Below are 24,843 nucleotides of genomic sequence, written 5' to 3' on the forward strand. Positions count from 1 at the left end.
TCTGAATTGGGGTTGTTCAAAATCCACTGTGGTAATGTACAGAACAGAAATTTGAAAAATGTCTCTTTCCAAATATATATGGACTTAACTGTGTGTGTGTGTATATGTATGTGTGTGTGTGTGTGTATGTGTGTGTGTGTATATGTATATGTGTGTGTGTGTATATGTATATGTATGTGTGTGTGTATATGTGTATGTATATGTATATATATATATATATATATATATATATATATATATATATATATATATATATATATAGTACAGACCAAAAGTTTGGACACACCTTCTCATTCAAAGAGTTTTTTCTTTATTTTCATGACTATGAAGGCATCAAAACTATGAATTAAAGGGCTTCTGTCACCCCATTAAACCGTTTTTTTTTTCTTTACTAATAATCCCTACACTGCGATCTCATCATACATAAGCTAATTAATGATTTTCGTTCAGTAGAATTTGTTAAAAATCGATTTTTGAAATATGTAAATTACCTTGCTACCAGCAAGTAGGGCGGCTACTTGCTGGTAGCAGCCGCATCCTCCGATGGTAATGACGCCCCCTCTGCTTGTTGATTGACAGGGCCAGCGGACGGGATTTTTCTCTGCTGGCCCTGCCTGTTTTGATTCAATATCTGGCGCCTGCGCCGCAGCCGTACCTCTCTTCAATCTGCGCAGGCGCACTGAGAGGCGGCCGCTCGCTCCTCAATGCGCCTGCGCCGGGTGTAGATGTGACGTCATCGGCGCAGGCGCATTGAGGATGGAGCGGCCGAGCGAGTGGCCGCCTCTCAGAGCGCCTGCGCAGATTGAAGAGAGGTACGGCTGCGGCGCAGGCGCCAGATATTGAATCAAAACAGGCAGGGCCAGCAGAGAAAAATCCCGTCCGCTGGCCCTGTCAATCAACAAGCAGAGGGGGCGTCATTACCATCGGAGGATGCGGCTGCTACCAGCAAGTAGCCGCCCTACTTGCTGGTAGCAAGGTAATTTACATATTTCAAAAATCGATTTTTAACAAATTCTACTGAACGAAAATCATTAATTAGCTTATGTATGATGAGATCGCAGTGTAGGGATTATTAGTAAAGAAAAAAAAAACGGTTTAATGGGGTGACAGAAGCCCTTGAACACATGTGGAATTATATTGGACACACCTTCTCATTGAAAGAGTTTTCTTTATTTTCATGACTATGAATATTGTAGATTCACACTGAAGGCATCAAAACTATGAACTAACACATGTGGAATTATATACATAACAAAAAAGTGTGAAACAACTGAAAATATGTCATATTCTAGGTTCTTCAAAGTAGCCACCTTTTGCTTTGATTACTTTACTCTTGGCATTCTCTTGATGAGCTTCAAGAGGTAGTCACCTGAAATAGTCTTGCAACAGTCTTGGAGTTCCCAGAGATGCTTAGCACTTGTTGGCCCTTTTGCCTTCACTCTGCGGTCCAGCTCACCCCAAACCACCTCGATGGGGTTCAGGTCCGGTGACTGTGGAGGCCAGGTCATCTGGCGCAGCACCCCATCACTCTCCTTCATGGTCAAATAGCCCTTACTTTCAAAGTTTTCCCAATTTTTCGGCTGACTGACTGACCTTTATTTCTTAAAGTAATGATGGCCACTCGTTTTTCTTTACTTAGCTGCTTTTTTCTTGCCATAATACAAATTCTAACAGTCTATTCAGTAGGACTATCGGCTGTGTATCCACCTGACTTCTCTTCAACGCAACTGATGGTCCCAACCCCATTTATAAGGCAAGAAATCCCACTTATTAAACCTGACAGGGCACACCTGTGAAGTGAAAACCATTTCGGGTAACTACCTCTTGAAGCTCATCAAGAGAATGCCAAGAGTGTGCAAAGCAAAAGGTGGCTACTTTGAAGAACCTAGAATATGACATATTTTCAGTTGTTTCACACTTTTTTGTTATGTATATAATTCCACATTTGTTAATTCATAGTTTTGATGCCTTCAGTGTGAATCTACAATTTTCATAGTCATGAAATGAGAAGGTGTGTCCAAACTTTTGGTCTGTACTGTGTGTGTGATAGAGAGAGAGAGAGAGATATATATATATATATATATATATATATATATATATATATATATATATATATATATATATATATATATATATATATATATATATATCTAATTTTACACACACATATCAAGAATATAAACACAACACTTTCGGTTTTGCTCCCATTTTGCATGAGCTGAACTCAAAGATCTGAAACATTTTTTACATACACAGAACACGTAGGTGTTTTGCAATCCACAAATTGCGGATCCACAAAACACGGACACCGGCAATGTGCGTTCCGCAATTTGCGGACTGCAATTCGTCGTCACTATAATAGAAAATGGCTTTTCTTGTCCGCAATTGCGGACAAGAATAGGGCATGTTCTATTTTTTTCGGGAACGGAATTGTGGAAGTGCAGATGCGGACAGCACATAGCATCCATTCTGGCCCCATTGAAAATGAATGGGTCTGCAAAATCCGCAATGGATCCGGAAAAAAATTACGGACGTGTGAATGGACCCTAAGTGAGCACTTCTCCTGTGCCGAGATAATCCATCCCACCTTAGAGGTGTGGCATATCAAGGTGCTAGACTGCCCACAATAAACGCAGTGCAACACATCTCCGTCGCACAGAGTTAATCAGGTTGTTGATTGTGGCCTGCGGAATGTTGGTCCATTCCTCTTCAATAGCCGTGCGAAGTTGCAGAATATTGTCAGGAACTGGAACACGCTGTCGTATACGCCGATCCAGAGCATCCCAAACATGCTCAATGGGTGACATGTCCGGTGAGTATGCTGGCCATGCAAGAACTGGATGTTTTCAGCTTCCAGGAATTGTGTACAGATCCTTGCAATATGGGGCCGTGCATTATCATGCTGCAACATGAGGTGATGGTCGTGGATGAATGGCACAACAATGGGCCTCAGGATCTTATCACGATATCTCTCTGCATTCAAAATGCCATCAATAAAATGCACCTGTGTTCGTTGTCCATAACATACGCCTGCCCATACCATAACCCCATCGCCACCATGGGCCACAACGTTGACGTGAGGAAACCGCTTACCCACACAACGCCACACACGCTGTCTGCCATTTGCCCTGAACAGTAAAAATTGGGACTCATCCGTGAACAGAACGCCTCTCCAACGTGCCAGAGGCCATTGAATGTGAACATTTGCCCACTCAAGTCGGTTACCACGACAAACTGCAGTCAGGTCCCGACCCTGATGAGGACGACGAGCATGCAGATCATCTTCCCTGAGACGGTTTCTGACAGTTTCTGCTGAAATTCTTTGGTTATGCAAGCCGATTGTTGCTGCAGCTGTCCGGGTGGCTGGTCTCAGATGATCATGGAGGTGGACATGCTGGATGTGGAGGTCCTGGGCTGGTGTGGTTACACATGGTCTGCGGTTGTGAGGCCGGTTGGATGTACTGCCAAATTCTCTGAAATGCCTTTGGAGACTGCTTATGGTAGAGAAATGAACATTCATTGCACGGGCAACAGCTCTGGTAGACATTCCTGCAGTCAGCATGTCAATTACACTCTCCCCCCAAACGTTGCGACATCTGTGGCATTGTGCTGTGTGATCAAACGGCACATTTCAGAGTGGCCTTTTATTGTGGGCAGTCTAAGGCACACCTGTGCAATATTCATGATGTCTAATCAGCACCTTGATATGCCACACCTGTGAGGTGGGATGGATTATCTCTGCAAAGGAGAAGTGCTCACTAACACAGATTTAGACAGATTTGTGATCAATATTTGAGAGTAATGGGTCTTTTGTAGATCAGCTCATGCAAAATGGGAGCAAAACCGAAAGTGTTTTTTGTTCAGTGTGTGTGTGTGTGTGTGTGTGTGTGTGTGTGTGTATGTATGTATATATGAAATGTCAGCCAAACTCGCTAACTTTTGGAGAGACCGTTTAACCACCTTGTGACAGCAGATGCCGGGGCAGAGAAGGATCAGTTAGTTGGATTTTAACATACCAAATCCTTTTATTCTTGGGGAGGTGAGCAGCTTTCTCCCCTCTCCCCATTCAGAGCACATGCACACTCAAGTGAGCTGAGTGTTCATGTGTATGGGGGGCGAAAGAGGCAGGATAGCAGTCAGATGGAAGCATTGGTCATCCTTACACCACTTTACTTTTTTATTCTTCTGGGGTGTTGTGGCCATGGTTGGAAATCTTTTAAAGGGAACCTGTCATCTGGATTTTGGGTATAGAGCTGAGGACATGGGCTGCTAGATGGCCGCTAGCACATCCGCAATACCCAGTCCCCATAGCTCTGTGTGCTTTTATTGTGTAAATAAAAACGATTTAATACATATGCAAATTAACCTGAGATGAGTCCTGTCCCTGACTCATCTTACGTACAGGACTCATCTCAGGTTAATTTGCATATGTATCAAATCGTTTTTATTTACACAATAAAAGCACACAGAGCTATGGGGACTGGGTATTGCGGATGTGCTAGCGGCCATCTAGCAACCCATGTCCTCAGCTCTATACCCAAAATCCAGGTGACAGGTTCCCTTTAAGGATTTATAGTACATGAGCAGGTCTGAACGTAATTTATCTGCCCTTTTAGTGCTGGTATGCTAAAGACCTTTTAACTGTCTTTCTACACACAGCGTTCTACTGATTTGCATAAATCTGTCTTGTTTTGGGGTCTGAATTGATAAAATAAATTTTTACTGTGTTCTCCAACAGGTGCAGAAGTTGCTATGTATGTGCCCCGTTGATTTTCATGGAGTGTTTCAACTGGACGAGAGGCGCAGAGATGCACTTATTGCTTTGGGAATTTTCTTGGTTGAATCTGACCTCCAGGTATTTATCTCTCTTCACCTCTGGCATTGCTGTGTCAATGGGCATTATTTGACTACATCATTTAAAGGCGTTGTCTCAAGGCACCCCCGAGAAACAGCTGATTTTGAAGAGGAAGCCGTGATCAATCATACAATTCCCCTGCAACAGCCACTGCAGTTTTGTGAGATCAATAGTTGTCCATGTAATATAAGGTCTTCTCTAGCCCTCCAGAACTGGAGCGGATTGCACAGAGTGAATCTCTGTTCATGCTGCTATAGGGGAGTCCTGAGCAGGGACCCCCTCCTCACTGAGCCCTAATAAGGCATATGGGCAGGGGTTGTCTTTATAAGGAAACCCCTTTAATATCCTATTAAGGCTAGGTAACGAACCAAGAATGAATGTTCCCTTCCACTCGCAACCTGCAAACATGGTAAAAGAAATCCTCTGTCCCTGTAATTAACCAGCTCCTGACCGGGCCATGTACCCCCCTCTCCTGGCCAAGCATATTTTCCGTTTTTTTCCGTATATGTGTCTTTGAACTCCATAACTTTTTCTGTTTTGTTATGTAAGGGTGCCTTCATATGCTGCAGAAAATTGTACCAGAAAATCCACAGGATTGTTGCAGATATTTTGGTGTGAAGTATGGTGCAGATCTTGTTGCAGATTTCCTGTATGAGAATCTCTCCGTTAGGTGGCAAACTGATTCTGCAGCAGAAAACGTCACTGAAAAATCTGCAACATAATCCATGTGGATTTTTCTGCAACATTTTCTACTGCAGAATCAGTTTGCCATACGATAACACGGTGGAAGTCTTGATTTTGCAAATTGTCTTGCAGAATTTTTCACAACGTGTGAAGGCACCCTAAATCGTTTTTGTAAGTGATACATGTGGCTTTATTTTTGTTTCATTTCTATTTTATTTTTTTCTATAACAAAAAATATTTTTTTAACTTCCCCTTTTCATAATGGTTGTTTTGACATATTTCATGTATGGGCTATTGTAGTTTGGGGCAGGGCTAGAAGCTGCATTTTGTTGCCTATTTGTTTTTACATTTTTTTTGCATTCTGTGTCCCTATAAGGTCTAATGTAATAGTCTCTGATCAGTTACTTATTAGTATTATTTTTCTGTGTTTTTAGCACAAAGAGAATATTGTACCATACCTTCTGAAGCTACTGAGGGGACTTCCAAAGGTACTATGGATAGAGGAGAGCACATCTCGAAAAAACAAGGGTATGTTTGTTCTCCAAAAATGCCACCTTGATGTATGGTTATATGCACCAGTGACAGTAAATCTACTATTTAAATTAATCACAAATATCATTTTTTAGAACTTTCTTTATATAGAGAATAAATGAGAACACAGTGGGGTAGATTTACTTATCCACTCTAAAATGTATATAGTGTAAATGCAGGGACTACCTTTCACAGCGGCACAAGATTTTTTCAGGGGGAGATTACATAAGCAGCATCAGTGTAAAGAGATGAAAGAACCCATGGCAGTCCCTGCAGTAGGATGGGGGAGAGATCACACACAGACCTCTGCAGAGGTAGAGATCATACATGTCTGTGTTGGCCCTGGAGAAAGCTTTCACAGCGCTGGTGAAGGCAGTAGCATCCTGGACACACAGACCTCAGATCCAGCCAGCATATACAGGTCCTTCTAAAAAAAATTGCATATTGTGATAAAGTTCATTATTTTCTGTAATGTACTGATAAACATTAGAATTTCATATATTTTAGATTCATTACACACCAACTGAAGTAGTTCAAGCCTTTTATTGTTTTAATATTGATGATTTTGGCATACAGCTCATGAAAACCCAAAATTCCTATCTAAAAAAATTAGCATATCATGAAAAGGTTCTCTAAACGAGCTATTAACCTAATCATCTGAATCAACTAATTAACTCTAAACACCTGCAAAAGATTCCTGAGGCTTTTAAAAACTCCCAGCCTGGTTCATTACTCAAAACCGCAATCATGGGTAAGACTGCCGACCTGACTGCTGTCCAGAAGGCCATCATTGACACCCTCAAGCAAGAGGGTAAGACACAGAAAGAAATTTCTGAACGAATAGGCTGTTCCCAGAGTGCTGTATCAAGGCACCTCAGTGGGAAGTCTGTGGGAAGGAAAAAGTGTGGCAGAAAACGCTGCACAACGAGAAGAGGTGACCGGACCCTGAGGAAGATTGTGGAGAAGGACCGATTCCAGACCTTGGGGGACCTGCGGAAGCAGTGGACTGAGTCTGGAGTAGAAACATCCAGAGCCACCGTGTACAGGCGTGTGCAGGAAATGGGCTACAGGTGCCGCATTTCCCAGGTCAAGCCACTTTTGAACCAGAAACAGCAGCAGAAGCGCCTGACCTGGGCTACAGAGAAGCAGCACTGGACTGTTGCTCAGTGGTCCAAAGTACTTTTTTCGGATGAAAGCAAATTTTGCATGTCATTCGGAAATCAAGGTGCCAGAGTCTGGAGGAAGACTGGGGAGAGGGAAATGCCAAAATGCCTGAAGTCCAGTGTCAAGTACCCACAGTCAGTGATGGTCTGGGGTGCCATGTCAGCTGCTGGTGTTGGTCCACTGTGTTTTATCAAGGGCAGGGTCAATGCAGCGAGGTATCAGGAGATTTTGGAGCACTTCATGCTTCCATCTGCTGAAAAGCTTTATGGAGATGAAGATTTCATTTTTCAGCACGACCTGGCACCTGCTCACAGTGCCAAAACCACTGGTAAATGGTTTACTGACCATGGTATTACTGGGCTCAATTGGCCTGCCAACTCTCCTGACCTGAACCCCATAGAGAATCTGTGGGATATTGGGAAGAGAAAGTTGAGAGACGCAAGACCCAACACTCTGGATTCGATAAGGCCGCTATCGAAGCATCCTGGGCCTCCATAACACCTCAGCAGTGCCACAGGCTGATTGCCTCCATGCCACGCCGCATTGAAGCAGTCATTTCTGCAAAAGGATTCCCGACCAAGTATTGAGTGCATAACTGAACATAATTATTTGAAGGTTGACTTTTTTGTATTAAAAACACTTTTCTTTTATTGGTCGGATGAAATATGCTAATTTTTTTAGATAGGAAATTTGGGTTTTCATGAGCTGTATGCCAAAATCATCAATATTAAAACAATAAAAGGCTTGAACTACTTCAGTTGGTGTGTAATGAATCTAAAATATATAAAAGTGTAATGTTTATCAGTACATTACAGAAAATAATGAACTTTATCACAATATGCTAATTTTTTTAGAAGGACCTGTATAGTTAGGTCCAAAAATATTTGGACAGTGATACAGTCTTCATGATTTGGGCTCTGCATGCCACCACATTGGATTTGAAATGAAACAACTGAGATTTCAAAGGGTTGAGCAAAAATATCCTGTGAAAAATATCCCATTTAGGAATTGCAACCGTTTTTTTTTTTTTTTTTTTACAAAGTCTCTTCATTTCAGGGGCTCTTTTGTATTCCCGAGCTCACCAGTGCACTTTTTTGTATTTTTTTTTTTTTTTAATCAGAATGTACCAAATTGTTAATTTTTTATTTTTTTTTGCCTAATGATGGTCTGTTTCACTTCCTTTTGAGAGCTCCGTTGACCGCATGTTGTGGGTTCACAGCAACAGTTTCCAAATGCAAATGCCACACCTCAGCTCTTCACATGTACAGGTTACCAGGCAAACGTTATGATGAAGTGAAGTCGGCAACAAACTCAGTTTAGACCAAGAATCTTGTTAATTGCCGTTCATCCTGCCACACCTAGCATCAACTCCAGACCTTTTACCTGCTTAATTGATGAAGGATTAATGAGGGAATAAGACATGCAGCCCATTAATTGAAAAAGAGGCAGCTACAGATTAAAGAGTAGGATTTGAATACCCTCAAATAAAGCTGAGAGTCTGCACTTTAAGCCCATATTGATAATATAACTGTATCTTGAATATGTTCTGGTAAATAGCTAAAATGCCAACATCTGTGTCACTGTCCAAATATTTCTGGACATAACTTGTGTATTAGCGGGAGTGACACATCCACATGAGAAAAGTCTGCAACTATGAGCAGGTTGAATATCGGGGAGTTTCAAAATGAACAATGATTGTAACTTGAAACAGTACAACTTTTTTAACCACTGACATATGTAACCATGTCGGAGGTGTCTTTAATAATCTCAAATTATTCTCTATTACATTTTAACAATCTTGTCTTCACCCCATGATAGGCATGCTTCCAGTAGCTGAGACATTCAGCTTCTGCCTTGTTACTTTACTCTCAGATGTTGCTCACAGAGATGTAACCTTAAGAGGACAGGTAAGACATTCGGGACATTTGGTTTAAAGTGGTTGTCTCATCTCAGACATTGGTGCCATATTGCTATATCAGATAAGTGTGGATCCAACCTTTGGGATCTGCTCCTATCTCTAAAATGGGGCCCCTGGAGTGAAGGAGAGTGGACCATGCAAGTGCGGCCTTCCTCCGTTTGACGCCGTAGGAGTTCCAAATATAGCCGAGCGCTCGCTCAGTTATTTCTGGCAGTCACATAGAAGAAAATAGAGGGGTGGCCATGCATGTGCGGTGCGCTCACCATTCAGCGACAAGCTATGTTTAGAACTCCCATGGAAGTAAATAGAGAGGACGCGTGGTGCGCTCTGCTTCACTTCGGGGGCCCCATTCTGGAGATTGGAGCGGGTTGGGACCCGCACCTCTCTGACATTGGCGGCATATTGCTATGGTCTGAGATTATACAAATAAGTGTGCATTATATAGGGCAACTGAGAAAATAATAAGTTGGGTGCCAGTCTGCAATCTAATGGTAATGGGCCAGATTTCATAACGTGTGATGTTACTACAGAGAAGTCTGTGAGTTGCGTCACTGTTGGTTAATTTGCAAGCCTGGTGTATCATTTACCCCACTAGATAACCCAAGCTTCAGCTGTGCAACATTTTTATATTTTTCCAGACAATTTATAGAACCTGTCTCTGGAAACAGTAGTGATAAATCTACCCTCATATTGCCTCGGCTCTTCACATGTACAGCTTACCAGGCAAACGTTATGATGAAGTGAAGTCGGCAACAAACTCAGTTTAGACCAAGAATCTTGTTAATTGCCGTTCATCCTGCTTGGGAGCTCCACTATTCTCTCACCTTATCTATGTGCGGGTATGGCGAACTGTAGATAGTATGTTTACCCGTGAGTAAAGGTGGTATATACCTGCATGGACTGCGAGTATGAATTACTAGACTCACTGGTAAACAGACTGTATACAATTTTCCATTCCAGCGGTGGTTGATGTCAGCGCAATTTGAGAAATGTCAAAGTTGCAGTCCTCTAAGTGTATCTTTTACTTTCTGAGACTGTGGCCAGTATTTGGTCAGTATTTTACATCTGTATTTGTAAGCCAGAGCCAAAAAGCATTGGAAAATACTGACCACGTGAATGTGGCCTAAGTTAGAAGAAGTTCAGAAGGCCATTTACATAGGCGTTATGTCCTTTTTATTTTAATGTTAGAAAAAATACCCCCCTTCCTCACGCTGTCTAATTTTGGATAAAACTATTCGATTCCAGGAAAATTTTAATTAGGATGAATCCGCTTTTAGAAGTACAGTAAAAATACTATATCTGATTCTTTTTAGCCATTTTTTGTCGCACTGTAAATACAACCTATTTACTGTAAAACAGGTTGTGGGAAGAAAAACACTTAAGGCCTCTTTCACATCTTTGTTTGGAGATCTGGCACAGAACAGCCTGCTGGATCCTCTACTTCACCAGCAAATCTCTATTGACTGCAGTAGGGTCCGGCGGTGATCCGGCTTAGGCTACTTTCACACTACCGTTTTTTACGGATCCATCCTGGATCTGCAAAAACGCTTCCGTTGCAATAATACAACCACGTGCATCCGTCGTGAACGGATCTGGTTGTATTATGTCTTCTATAGCCACCCGTCTTGAACACCATTGAAAGTCAATGGGGTACAGATCCGTTTTCTATTGTGTCAGAGAAAACGGATCCGTCCCTATTGACTTACATTGTGTGCCAGGACAGGTCCATTTGACTCCACTTTGTCAGGCGGAAAGCAAAATGCTGCAGACAGCGTTTTGGTGTCTGCCTCCAGACCGGAATGGAGACTGAATGGAGGCAAACTGATGCATTCTGAACTGAACCTTTTCCATTCAGAATGCATTAGGGCAAAACTGATCCGTTTTGGACCGCTTGTGAGAGCCCTCAACTGATCTCACAAATGGAAAGCCAAAACGCTAGTGTAAAAGTAGCCTAATTTTCTGTATAAATTCCAGGTTTCACCCAGACATAAAGCATTGCATGCAACAGTTTTTATCCGATGGGATCGCCTCCAGACCCCATTGTCGTCACTGAGGATCTGGTGGTGAAGTAGAGGATCCGGCAGGCTGCTCTGTGCTGAAACAGCCTGCCAGATCTCCAAATGGAGATGTGAACGAGGCCTAAAGGTTTTCCCTTTTGGATAAATGTCTGATTGGTTAGGGTTCCACCTCTGAGATCCAGTTCTGTCAGGAATGGGGCCTTGCCGTGCACTGCTGGAAATCTAGAGGAGGTTTCACATGCCCGGCTCTCTTTGTTAATCGATTTATTTATTTATTTTTGGAAGTTTTTAAAATGGCTCAATAAGCTTACTCTGCTATTATTGGAAGTCTTAGAGCAGTGAATGGAGAAAACTGGGCTTGCACGGGCTCCTCTCCATTCCCAGCAACATATGATTGGGCTCTGTTCTTGAGATAAAAGCTTTTTCGAGTCTATGATTGGAACTATAGAGATGGTATTGTGGTGGCTTAAACCTTGCTGTCAATTGCCGTGTTGCGGTCATTGTAGTACAGTCTGTTGCGGCAAAAACTTCCTGCAAAAGGTGGAATATGTTTTTTTTTATCAAAGAGAATAAATGTTATACCTCAGTGTAAGCTTGGCTTCATTTATTATGACTGATAGATATTTGTTGTTTGCTTTTTAATCCATTTCTTATCTGGAGGTAGTTTATGTACGTCTTGTGCCATGTGTCCTCAGATATTGGAGACAATCCTAGATGTGATGCAGTGTCTGCTGGGAATGTGTCAGTCCCCACAGATCCAGGACAAAGGTATGCTATTTGTATAACCATTACAAATCCAATGAACTTGCTGGCACATAGGCCCTCTTTGGTTTTGAAATAACTCTACTGACTTGGGTGTTTTAAATATCTATATGAAATAAATCTACCATTTTTTTTTACCACTGCCTGTAAGAATAGAATGACGTGCCAGATGAATACAAATGTGTAGATATTTGTCTTTGTCATGTTTTAGTCCACATTCTCTCCTATGCTGGCCTAAAAATATATTTTACATAGCAAAAAAAAATTACTTGGCCAAGTTTGCTTTTAAAGGGTATTTCTGGACCTTAGGGTAGGTGATCGATATTAAATCGGTAGCGGTCGGACTTGCAGCGCCCCTGCTGATCAGCTATTTGTTTTGTAGCTGCTGTGAGCCAAAACTAGCACAACTCCATATACTTGAAAGCTAAAGCACTTACAGCACGTTTCCTGGACACTAGTCTAAACAAAAAGCGAAGTCCAGCTCAGTCTCGCAGAGGTTCAATGGTACTTTATTGGTGCGGTTAAAAATACATCCTTGGTAGCTCGAAACGCGTAGACTAAGACAGTTTGTACTGGATGTATTTTTAACCGCACCAATAAAGTACCATTGAACCACTGGGAGACTAAGCTGGACTTCGCTTTTTGATTGGACTACAAATTTTTCGCATCAAAGTGCAGTATTTTTCCGTGCTCGCAGCAGAGAAGGGGCAGGTGAGAGACGTTATTTTTTACCAGTTGTTTTTCCTGGACGCTACACTGTGTATGGAGCTGTGCTGTTTCGGGGGCATTGCTGTGTGTATGAACTGCCCCTGGTGGTGTGCAGGCAGCTGGACCCCCATCAATCTGTTATTGATCACCTATCCTAGTTATTGGTCATGACCTGTATACAGTTGAAACCAGAAGTTTACATACACTATATAAAAAGACACATATGTATGTTTTTCTCAATATCTGACATGAAATCAGAATAAACCTTTCCTGTTTTTGGTCTATTAGGATAACCATAATTATTACTATTTGCAAAATGCCAGAATAATAAGAGAGAGAATGTTTTAAGGCATTTTTATTACTTTCTGCAATGTCAAAAGTTTACATACGCTAAGATTACTATGCCTTTTAAACATCCTGTACTGCCCATATGATGATGTCATGTGTTTGGAAGCCTCCGTTAGGTCTGTTGGCAACATCTGAGTTAATTATAGACACCCCTATGTAAATGCACGCCTGAAACACACTGCTTCTTTGTGTAGCATCATGAGAAAGTCTAAAGAAACGAGCCAAGGTATCAGAAAGAGAATAGTGGACTTGCACAAGTCTGGCTCAACCTTGGGTGCAATTTCAGGATACCTGAAGGTGCCTCGTTCATCTGTACAAACAATTATACTCAAGTACAAACAAGATGGGAATGTCCAGCCATCATACCGCTCAGGTCGGAGACTGGTTCTGTGTCCCCGAGATGAATGTGCTTTGGTCCGACATGTGCATATCAATCCAAGAACAAAATCAAAAGACCTTGTGAAGATGATGGCGGAAGCTGGTAAGATTGTGTCAATATCCACAGTGAAACGAGTACTGTATCGACATGGGCTTAAAGGCCACTCTGCCAGGAAAAAGCCATTACTCCAAAAGAAACGTAAAAAGGCCAAATTAGTGTTTGCCAATGCACACAGGAACAAAGATCTACATTTTTAGCGACATGTCCTGTGGTCTGACAAAAGTAAAATTTGAACTTTTTGGCCGTAATGACCATCGTTACGTTTGGAGGAAAAAAGGAGAAGCTTGGAAGCCTAAGTACACCATCCCAACTGTGAAATACGGGGGTGGCAGCATCATGTTGTGGGGTTGTTTTGCTGCAGGGGGGTCTGGTGCGAGGAAAGAAGATTGTGTGGAAATACTGAAGCAACATTTCATGACATCAGCAAGGAAGTTAAAGGGAACCTGTCATCAACTTTATGCTGTCTTCACTGAGGGCAGCATAAATTAGTGACAGAAATGCTGATTTCAGCTGTGTGTCACTCATGAGCTAAAAGTAAGCTGAGAACCAACATCATAATCATTGCAGCCCAGGCCTTGAAAAGAGTCAAATCCACCTGAGAAGAGTCATGGTTATTCATAATCTCCTGCACTCTCACCCATCTTAGCAGGTCTCTCCTAGAAAGAAAGGGAGAAAACTAGGTAGAAGACAATCAGCAGGTGGGCAGGGAGAGCAGAAATTCAGAAATACCCATGACTCTTCTCAGGAGGCCGTGACTCTTTTTCCAGGCCTAGTCTGAAATGATTGTAATGTTGGTTCTTGGCAACCACTTACTCGCCTGTCTCTACTTTATGCTGCCATTACTATGGGCAGCATAAAGTTGATGACGGGTTCCCTTTAAAGCTTGGACGGAAATGGATCTTCCAAATGGACAATGACCCGAAGCATACTGCCAAACTGGTTACAAGGTGGCTTAAAGGGAACCTGTCACCAGTTTTATGGTGTCCTAACCAAGGGCAACATAAATAAGTGACTGATTCTCTTAGCAAAATGCTGGGTCACTTTCTTTAATTGACCCAGTCAATCTGCCAACATCTTGTATTGAAAAGCTCCAGCTCATAATGATGAGTCCTGAATATTCATGAGCTCCTGACTCTCCCCGCCTACCTGCTGCTGATTGACAGTTTTTTTCCATCTGAATCAGCAGCAGGTGGGCAGGGGAGTGGCTATAGCTGTTAATTTTATAAACGCTGGACTCAAATCAGCTCATTAGCATGCGGCATCTTTGTGTGTATATTATGAGGTAACCATCTGTCACACCAGTAAGTAAATACATCTAAGGCACTTTTTAGTAGTTAATGATTTGTATATAATTAGTTAGATTATAATCAAATATCCACATGACAGGTTCCCTTTAAGGACAACAAAGTCAATGTTTTGGAGTGGCCATCACAAAGCCCTATTGAAAATGTATGGACTAAGCTGAAAAGTTGACCAACAAACATGGCTCAGGTCCACCAGTTTTGTCACGAGGAATGGGCCCAAATTCCGAACAACTATTGTGAGAAGCTTGTGGAAGGATATCCTAAACGTTTGACCCAAGTCATACAGATTTTAAGGGCAATGGTACTAAATATTAATGAAATGTATGTAAACTTTTGACGTTGCAGAAAGTAATAAAAATGCCTTAAAATCTCTCATTATTCTGGCATTTGGCAAATAATAATAATTATGGTAATCCTAATTGACAAAAACAGGAAAGGTTTATTCTGATTTCATGTCAGATATTTAGAAAAACATGCAGATGTGTCCTTTTATATAGTGTATGTAAACTTCTGGTTTCAACTGTACCTCTTTAAGGGATGGCAGCCTGTGTTGGCTTGCAGTTCTTTGGACCCACCAACTTTCTATACAGAAAATGTGCACTTCCACTTTTTTATTGTATATCGGATCATCATTAAGATCTAATTTGAGTTACAAAGTGGTTTACAATTATTTATGAATGAACCAATAAGAATTAGACCCTATTGGCTGGTGATCAGCCGTTATCATGTCAGAGCCTGGGTCCACAGAGTATCCTCTGTAATTCTGATGGGCCAGTGATACTCCCTGGAGCGCCACGTCCCTTTCACTGCAGTTACTGACACAGTCATGTCCATATGAGTAGGACTGTGTCAGGTGCTGCTGCTGAGCAGATAAAAATTAAACTGGGTTCAGTGGTTGGGTTGTAATATCTGGCAGCAGACCCTTTTTTTTGCTGATTGTGGGTGTTTCTCAGAGTGACCCCTACCTATCATACATTAAAGTGGTATTCAAGCCAAACAAAAAGGATTGCAGTGGGATACTAATTGTGTGAAAAATAAAAATAGAAAATCTTGTACTCTCCCCACCGCTCCCCTACCACGGCCGTTCCATTGAAGCCTAGGCCCTCACAGCGCTATACTTCGTGCTAATGTTGGATAGGAATGCTCTCCAGTTGAGTCATTGCTGCCGCTGTCTGAATAGGAGCAGGAAGTAGATAAAAGATCATTTGTTTTTCACACCCTTTTGCATCCCATGGCAAGCCTTTTTTTATTTTCCTGAAGAGCCCCTTTAATTGTCTAGTCATAAATAGCATACTGTGGTTTTCTACAGCAGCATGAGTATTGTTTGCAAATGTTTTTGTGACTTCTCCTCTTTCATGATCTAAATTAATCAAACTCACTTTGACTGCAGAATACCTGTGCAAGTATGCCGTGCCATGTTTAATTGGTATATCCCGGGCTTTTGGAAGATATAGCAGTGAAGAGTCTCTACTGTCCAAGTTGTTTCCCAAGATCTCCCCCCAATCTCTGAAGGCTACGGAAGAGCTGGAAGGAATTCGTAGGCGCTCCTTCAATGATTTTCGATCTATTCTTCCAAATTCACTGCTCAATGTATGTCAAGGGGACTCGCTGAAGAGAAAGACTAGTAGTGTATCTAGTAGTTCACAGGTAAATGTTCAATTGCATACGGTTACTATTTGAAAGTAAACAAAGGCTTCAGTTCACTGACAAGAAGCACACAGATCAGTGAAATTGTACAGAATAGAATCTCTTAATTTTCCTTGTATAATTAGGCTTTATTAATGTAAAAGAGGAAATCCTGTTTACATGGTTAGTGATGCAGGTAAAAAAAATAATAATAATTTGGTATTAAGCACGAATGTCAAACTGTTGCCATTCTGATTGATTCATCATAGGTCAGCCCAGATCGTGTCGTTCCCCTGCCGGGATCTCCTGCTGGATCCACCATGCAGTATTTTGAAGGTAATGGATCACAATTGTTTTGAAAATACATTAAAGGGGTTGCCCAGCTTTGGAGCCAACAACCCCTTTGTCCAGACCTGTGCCACTGAACATAAAAATGTAGACACACCTGCCCATGGTCCCACCTCTGCTCCTTTCCCTGCCACTTTTGGTTCCTTCCGGACCAGGAAGGGTAGGGGTCCCATGACCACTGTGGCCATTCAAAAGCCTCAGTGGTGACATCTGCTTGAGCCTTACCTCAACGTTCAGCAGGGACCAGAAGCAGCCCGAAACGGAGCAGCAGTGGGACCATGGTCAGGTGCGTCTGCTTTTTTACGTTCATGATTGTCATACTGATTTGTTAATAACATGATGAGAAAAGTAAATTCACAAGTCTGCCCTTTTCTTGTCCGAGTGCAGTGTGTTGCATTGAAGCTAAACTGTTAGGTCACATGTCTGACAACAGAGTGAAGCTTAACTGTTGTCTGTTACCAGGGGCAACTAGTAGAATATTAGATTCAGCTGTGTTTATAAATAACAAGAAAAGCATTCATAATCAGTAAAACAGATGACGCAATTTACTCAACTTCGTATTTGGGTACAAACTATGTAATGTTATTTTCACTTGCAGTGGAAATGAGGAGACTGGAAGGGTTAATTAAATAGGTCAAACACTTGACTTTTCTATACTGTATACTGACTTTATTAGTTCTTGGATAGTTTGATCATGTAATTATTTTAAAACCTACAGATATGAACATCATTATTTTTTTTGCTGTGTTTTTCCTCTCACAGGGTCTTATTTACCAGATGGAAGTGCAGTAGATCCAGATTATTGCCTTACCACCATCAGCTCCAGCTTCTCTGTCTCCCCCTTATTTACTGGTATCAACAATAAAGACTTTGATATCCCTCAAGAAAACCTGCGTCAACTACTGTGCATGGTATAGTCTCATCATGGCTGCTAAATGTAACTTGGTCTTGTTATATGCTGTTACTGAGATTTGAGGATTCTGGATTCTTTGCTGCCTGTTTATGAATATTCATTTGATGAGGTTGGCCCAAAACTGTTCTAAAACAGCATCTAAAAAAAACTAAAAACTTAACCCTTTTAAAGGGCATCTGTCAGCAGATTTGTACCTATGAAACTGGCTGACCTGTTATATGTGCACTTGGCAGCTGAAAGCATCTATGTTGGTCCCATGTTCATATGTGCCCGCATTGCTGAGAAAAGTGATGTTTTGATATATGCAAATGAGTCTGCAAATGAGAATTACACCTAGAGGCTCAGCTCTGTCTGGAACTGCTGCATCTTGTCCACTTTTATTGGCTTTGAAGAAGTCTATCAAAGTGCAGAGGGTGCTGCAGTTGCAGAGAGCAGAGCCTCTAGGTTTAACGGCAACGCCCCCGTTGCTCCTAGAGGCTCATTGGCATATATTAAAACATAATTATTCTTAGCAATGTGGGCACATATGTATATGGAACCAATACAGATGCCTTTAGCTAGCGAGCACATGTAACAGGTCAGCCAGTCACAAATCTGCTGACAGATGCATTAGGACATTTTCATGTTTGCACTTATTTAAATTTTTCCTCCCCACATTCCAATAGCCATAGCATTTTATTTTTCCGTTCACATAACCATATGAGGGCTTATTTTTTGCAGCACAAGATGCATTTTTTTTATTGCACTATTTAAGGCTATATACACCTTTTGTGGACAATGTTTTTTATTATTGCACTGTACTCATTTTAAGCTTAAAATCATTTTTTAAATTGGTCTTTATCACAAATATGGAGCCCTTTTCTCTGTACAGAGCTGAGATGCTCTAATAGAGGGATCTGAATGTACTCTCTGCTCCGTCAGCCAGCTAATCTGACAGGCTCCTTATCTGTGATCTCGGACATTATAAACACTCATTATAGCTCAGTTCTTATCTTGCTGATTAGAATGTGGCTTAAATAAGTGTTTAGGACCTCCCAGTAAATTAGAGATGAGGTTTATTAGATGACCGGCACAAAGTGAAAGTACAACAGGCAATGGACTGCAAATTACCGTAAGTGGACGTGTAGACCCCCTAGTCGTCATCATGACTTTACAGCTTTTTTCAGGTGGATGCAGGCAAATTGTTTTAATGAATTGTTTTAGAAATTTACTAGTTACAACATTCTCTATTAAATGAAATGAAATTGTGTGACAGTACAGTGACTCTTTTAAGACCATATTACCTGCTGTGGGAAGAACAAAACGCATTTTATTCAAAGGTTACAAGAGCATCTCTAGAACATTGTAAAAGGCTACAAAGCCATTTTCACTTTTTTTCTTTTGCATTGCAGGTGAAGCAGATTGTTGCAGATCCATTTTTGAGCTCACTGGATTCTCTCATCACTGAAGTTACAGAGGTAATATCACTAAGTATGTGGATTACTGTACATTGAAATAGATCCTTTATCTACATCCTATTCATAAAATACATGAACTTTGGTGAGAATGGTATCTTAATAAGGTAACAGGAAACAATTTAAAATATACATTTTAAGATTCAAGGATTCTGCATTTTGAAAAGCCCCTTTTTCCCATTGTGAGTCCCCTGTCATATCAGAGATCATTGTGGTTCTTGCTTTATGAAGCTTTTATTGTGGAAAGATGGGAAAAGTTTTTATAAAGCTAGTTTTGGCAGCTCTAGTTATGTTTAGATTTCAGATTATTTTTTAATACTGCTTTTTTTATTGCATAATATAAGCTAACTTTATTTACTGATTTTAGGCTAATCCCAGCGCTGATCTTTTTTACAAGACATTTAGTGATCCTCTCTACGTAGCAATGTTTAAGATGCTCAGAGATACACTGTATAACATGAAAGGTAAGTGTCAATGTATTTGGGATTTATAGTTCTTGGTAAAGGGGACGGTAATGTTCCACCAAGAAAATACAAAACACATGTAATAGTATAAAAACTGAGTTTACTCACTTCTTAAAGTGATTTTATGACCATTAAGATAGAAATAAAATAAAAAAAGACTTACAATATTGTAAAATAATAGATCAAATCATCCTATTTTTGCCGATAGTTCGATGCTTGGCGGTCATGCCCTGGTTTCTACTTTCTTTTTCTCTCTAGACATGCAGGACCTGACCACTCAGTCAGAAACTGGCTGACCGGTCATTTTCTTTGGTATAGGCTGCTGGGGAGCCTGGAAGCATTGGAATGGGAGTAGTGGGGGATCGGTAAAGAGAGCCTGCCTTTTACTTATTTGGCCAGATGACCCCTTAAACGCTCCCACTGCTCCATTCTGAGTGCTCTGGTGCCCTCTTCCAGTCTTTGCTTAGATCCTGGGGCACTGCACTACCACTACAATCTAGATGACGTGCAGTTCAATAGTGAAGAGGTCGCCTCCTCTTTTAACAGCTGATCAGAGGGGGTGCCCTGCCGATCTGATATTGATGACCTCTCCTGAGGATAGGTCATCAGTATACTGGTGCTGCGCAACCCTTTAAAGTGCCAGGATAAGAAGTAGAACACATGGAGTGACTTAACGTCCAGTCCAGTATAAAATTAATATCCAGAGAACCATCCTCTCAGATTTGTTTGTATTTAAAAAAAATTACTGTACATTAAATATTCTCATATAAGCTGTTAATATGTGAGAGAAATACAAAATACATATACACAGATGCAGCTCCCTTGATGCCAGGTGTATTGAAATGGTGTTAAAAGATTTACATTCCACCTGGCATTGTTAAAACCAGATAATTGTCTAATTATATATAAGCTTTTATATTTTTGTGTTTTGGAAACTAAGGGGGTCATTTACTAACTGGTATGGCGATGAACTGGCGTACAGTATATCTGTTGTAGACTGTTACACAAAGTTTATTTGAGCCGTAATCTGTGTTTGGTAATCTGCGGGCCTAGATTTAGAGTGGCGGCGGACGCCTCACAGTTATGTAGAGGCCGATGCCTCAACATAACTTTGGCGGATCCAGCAGAGGTTATTAAGACCGCGTTTTACTAAATGACCCTGTAAGACTTTTTTATCATTTTACCTTTTTTTAGACCTCCAGACCTCCTTTGTGAAGGAAATCCATGACTTTGTACTTGAGCAGTTTAACAGCAGCCAGTCTGAACTACAGAAGTTATTACATGATGTGGATAGACTGCACAATGAACTAAGCCCTTTGAAGTTGAGATGTCAGGCTAATGCCGCTTGTGTGGACCTCATGGTATGGGCTGTAAAGGATGAGCAAGGTAAGGAAGATATTAGTGTACATTTACAACCATCATACTGTTCCATGTGTCCATTTCTGCTAGTTTATTGACCAATAATGTGACAACTTTATCAAAGGAACTGGACTCAATTTCTACAACAACAGTTTGAGACCAAGGGGGAAGTTCCCTTCTCTTAGATGTTATTAGTGCTGGATAATGGTAATAAATCCAGTAATTCTTCAGCAGTTATATTTACCGTTATACAGGGTGGCCTACGAAAAAGTAGCCCACTCCAGTATTTCCTAATCAAACTTCCTAATATTAAATCTGAGCCTGTAAGAACTGAAAGCTGAGCTCTGATTGGTTGCTATGGGCAACTAAGACGGATTTATTATTCAGTTTGATAAGTGTCCTATGGTGTCAGAAAGTTGGTGTTCTCCCTGGAACAGCGAATATTTATTGTGGAAGGTTATGTGCAAAGCAGATGGATCAAGGAAACACAAGACCTTTACCGGCAAGTACCCAGGAACAAACCCACCAGCTAAACGCTGTATTCAGAGGCTGGTTCAGAAATGGCATCACCCTGGCTCTGCTGCAAACATGAAGAAACTGAGGCCTCCATAGATCAGGACGCCTGAAATTAAGCAGCAGGTTGCAAGTAGCCCCCAAAAATCAACTCCAAGACGGTCTCAGCAAGTTGGTGTCTAAAGAGCGATGTGTCGGCGAGTGCTGAAATCTCTGATCCTGAAACCGTATCGAATAACATGTGCGCAGGAACTGAAAGATGACAGGGCTAAGCACTAAAATTGCCGTTTGGTGCGCATTGTCAAGAACACAAGTAGTGGGCCCAATTTTCTTCAAATCAACTGTGAAAACCTCAATTTACCTGGACATCTTTGAACAACCAACTAACACCAGAAGAAAAAAATGTCCTGTTTTTTCCAACAAGATTAGGCACATGCCGGATCTCAAGGAACTCACTGGTGCGGATACATGGACTGTGAGCAAGGGGTTATGGCCGCCATGTTCTCCAGACTTGTCCACATGTGATATTGTTAATCACAGTTCAGTTTGAAAACAATAAAATAAATAGGGTACATTTGGAAGTAGGCAGAATACTTTTTTCACAACATTATGGGGAATTTTATAACGACTGGCCTTTCATATGCCGGTCTTAAAAAAAAAAAAAAAAAAAAAAAACACTTGAGTAAGATGTGCCAAAGTGTAAGACAGCCTCTCGTTCTGGCAGTCATGTGCCAGGAAATCAAATCTATGCTAGCTATGAGCTGGTGTAAATTTGTTCTGTAATTATGCCAGTTTCTGGCATGAATTATAATAGATCTGTATGGTGGGAGAGGGTCCCATCGAGTCTCCTATGCTGGCGTTGATAATTTCCCCCCTATATGTCTAATTTTAAATAAAGCGGTTTTCCCATTGTGGATCATCACGTACCATTTCAGAGCCTCATTTTTCACTACACTACAGGTGCAGAGAATCTATGCATTAAACTGTCTGAAAAGCTGCAGTCGAAGACGTCTAGTAAGGTTATCATTGCCCACATGCCTCTCCTGATCTGCTGCTTACAGGTGAGCTTCTAGCAGTTGTGCAGAAGGATGGTGATATGCAGATTATGCCATTCCTTATAATATTATACGATGTGTTTTTCTTCCTACAAGGGATTGGGTCGTCTCTGTGAACGCTTTCCTGTTGTGGTTCATTCTGTAACTCCATCTCTTCGGGATTTCCTGGTCATACCTTCTCCAGTGCTGGTGAAGCTCTATAAATATCACAGCCAATATCAATCAGGTAGGCTGGGGTCATATTCAGTTGTGGGAACACATCATCAGTATAACAAAATAATTACTTTTGGGCTTTAATCTGTTACATCTATTTAAATATGGCATACAAAGTAAGGCCCTGTTTACATCTCATTTTGAGCCTTGTTGGATATATACTTTAGGAGGATCTCCCGTCACATTCCTCTAACATGTCCATAGGCCTCTCCATGCAACCAGTGTATGCCTTAAAAGTGCCTTTTAGTATGCTATGACTATTTCCTATGCAGAAGGACACTGTAGCAATAGGAGCCTATACCTGATATGTTCCACTTTGAGCCTTCCATCAGAGGCATACATTGAGGAATACCCCGACGTCTAACTGTTACATAGTCCCAAGATAAAATGTGAACATAGACTAAGCCTCAATCAGCAGGGCCTTTTTTACCATTCCATCACAGGGTGAAATTATCATGAGGGGAATTTTTGGAAGTCAGTTTAGCTTTGAGACTGTGTTGCTGTAATTTGCACCAAATGTATCAAATGTTGCACATTGATTTATAAATTTTGTGCATCTTTAAACTTTGCACTTCTGTATAGAGATCTTGCTCCAGTTTTTGTTTGCCACCCCCAATGGAGTTAAGATTGCACCTATTTTGCAACTTTTTAGGGTACTTCCACACTAGTGTTTTTCTTTTTCAGCACTGAGTTCTGTCAAAAGGGCTAAATGCATTCTGAATGGAGAGCATTCTGTTCAGTCATTTTGACTGATCAGGCAAAAGATAAAACCGCAGCATGCTACGGTTTTATCTCCGGCCAAAAAAACTAAAGACTTGCCTCAATGCTGGATCCGGCATTTTTTTCCATAGGAATATATTAGTGCTGGATCTGACATTCAAAATACCAGAATGCTGGATCCGTCCTTCCTGAGCAGACCGAAAAAAAAGGTGAAAAAATAAAATGCCGGATCTGTTTTGCCGGATGACACCGTGAAGATGGATCCGGCATTTCAATGCATTTTTCTGACTGATCAGGATCCTGACCAGTCTTACAAATCCCATCAGTAGGCATGCGGTTTGCCGGATCGATGGAACTAATTGCTGGATCACTCAGCCGCAAGTGTGAAAGTAGCCTTAGAAAGCCACAGATGATAAATCTGGCATGAACCTACCTAACATAGCCCACTTTTCCACCGACCTCAGCCATTGATTGGCTGATTGTGCAGACAAAGACATTTCCTGTGTGTTAAGATGGGGCGCAGGAAGTGGAGAGCAGAAGCAGAGACCAGAACCACGTCAGAAGGGCGACGACGTGGGATCAGTCATGTTCCTTTTTTTTTTTTTTTTTTTACCTATTCCACGCAATTATTTAGGATATTAACAACTCTGCTATCCATGGCTAGATAGGAATACCTGTATTCTGAAACAGCCTGGGTTATAGCAACAGCCGAGTGCACGGTTACAATTTTTTCATAGCTCACATTCATATCCATGGGAACTACTGAAACAGTGTAGCACTGCTCACTGAGCAAACAATGGACATGGCGATCTCTGTCATGAATGATTGCGATGGGAATACTCCTTTAACAAAAAGACATCTCAAATTTGCTTTTATTATTTTTCCTTTTAGTCTCTCACTTTTTTTCCATTGATAGTATTTTCAGTGGTTTTGTGAGTTGGACCAGATTTTGGTACCAAATGCCAGAGCTCTGTATCTATCCTTGGCAGACAAATTTTTTTTTCCACCTTTTTATTCACAGGCGGTAATGACATTAAGATCAGCATCACAAATGAGCACTCCGAATCAACAATGAATGTCATACATGGTAAGAAGAGCCAGCCCTCCATGTATGAGCAACTGCGAGACATTGCCATTGAAAACATCTGCAGGTATGCTTGATGCTTGCATGTCGCTATCTTAAAGGGGTTGCCTCATTTCAGCAAATTGCATTTATCATGTAGGCAAAGTTAATTCAAGTGACTTACTAATGTATTGTGATTGTCCATATTGCTTTCTTAGCTTGCTTGATTCATTTTTCTATCACAAATTTACACTGCTCGTATCCACGAGTTACAACCATCCTGCAATCGAGCAGTGGTGACCATGTTCACACACTCTAGTAAAAGGTGTCTGCTTCTCTGGTGGCCAGGACTGTGCGCTGCGCGTAGACTGGTGCCTTTTCGTA

General features: G+C 41.2%; 1 protein-coding gene across 2 annotated transcripts in view; it reads left to right on the forward strand.

The window, feature by feature from the left end:
• The window catches only part of PI4KA (phosphatidylinositol 4-kinase alpha), a 162,055-nt gene that overhangs the window by 19,300 nt on the left and 117,912 nt on the right, over nucleotides 1-24,843 (forward strand). For both annotated transcript variants that reach the window (XM_044275544.1, XM_044275545.1), the window contains exons 2-14: nucleotides 4,739-4,855; nucleotides 5,974-6,067; nucleotides 9,053-9,141; nucleotides 11,866-11,938; nucleotides 16,122-16,378; nucleotides 16,627-16,693; nucleotides 17,468-17,616; nucleotides 19,010-19,075; nucleotides 19,440-19,536; nucleotides 20,731-20,922; nucleotides 22,369-22,469; nucleotides 22,560-22,689; nucleotides 24,418-24,547. In XM_044275544.1, the coding sequence (XP_044131479.1) occupies nucleotides 4,739-4,855; nucleotides 5,974-6,067; nucleotides 9,053-9,141; nucleotides 11,866-11,938; nucleotides 16,122-16,378; nucleotides 16,627-16,693; nucleotides 17,468-17,616; nucleotides 19,010-19,075; nucleotides 19,440-19,536; nucleotides 20,731-20,922; nucleotides 22,369-22,469; nucleotides 22,560-22,689; nucleotides 24,418-24,547 (1,562 nt within the window). The remainder of the gene's footprint in view (nucleotides 1-4,738; nucleotides 4,856-5,973; nucleotides 6,068-9,052; nucleotides 9,142-11,865; nucleotides 11,939-16,121; nucleotides 16,379-16,626; nucleotides 16,694-17,467; nucleotides 17,617-19,009; nucleotides 19,076-19,439; nucleotides 19,537-20,730; nucleotides 20,923-22,368; nucleotides 22,470-22,559; nucleotides 22,690-24,417; nucleotides 24,548-24,843) is intronic.

This window comes from Bufo gargarizans, chromosome 1 (assembly GCF_014858855.1).
Source record: "Bufo gargarizans isolate SCDJY-AF-19 chromosome 1, ASM1485885v1, whole genome shotgun sequence".
Lineage (NCBI taxonomy): Eukaryota > Metazoa > Chordata > Amphibia > Anura > Bufonidae > Bufo > Bufo gargarizans.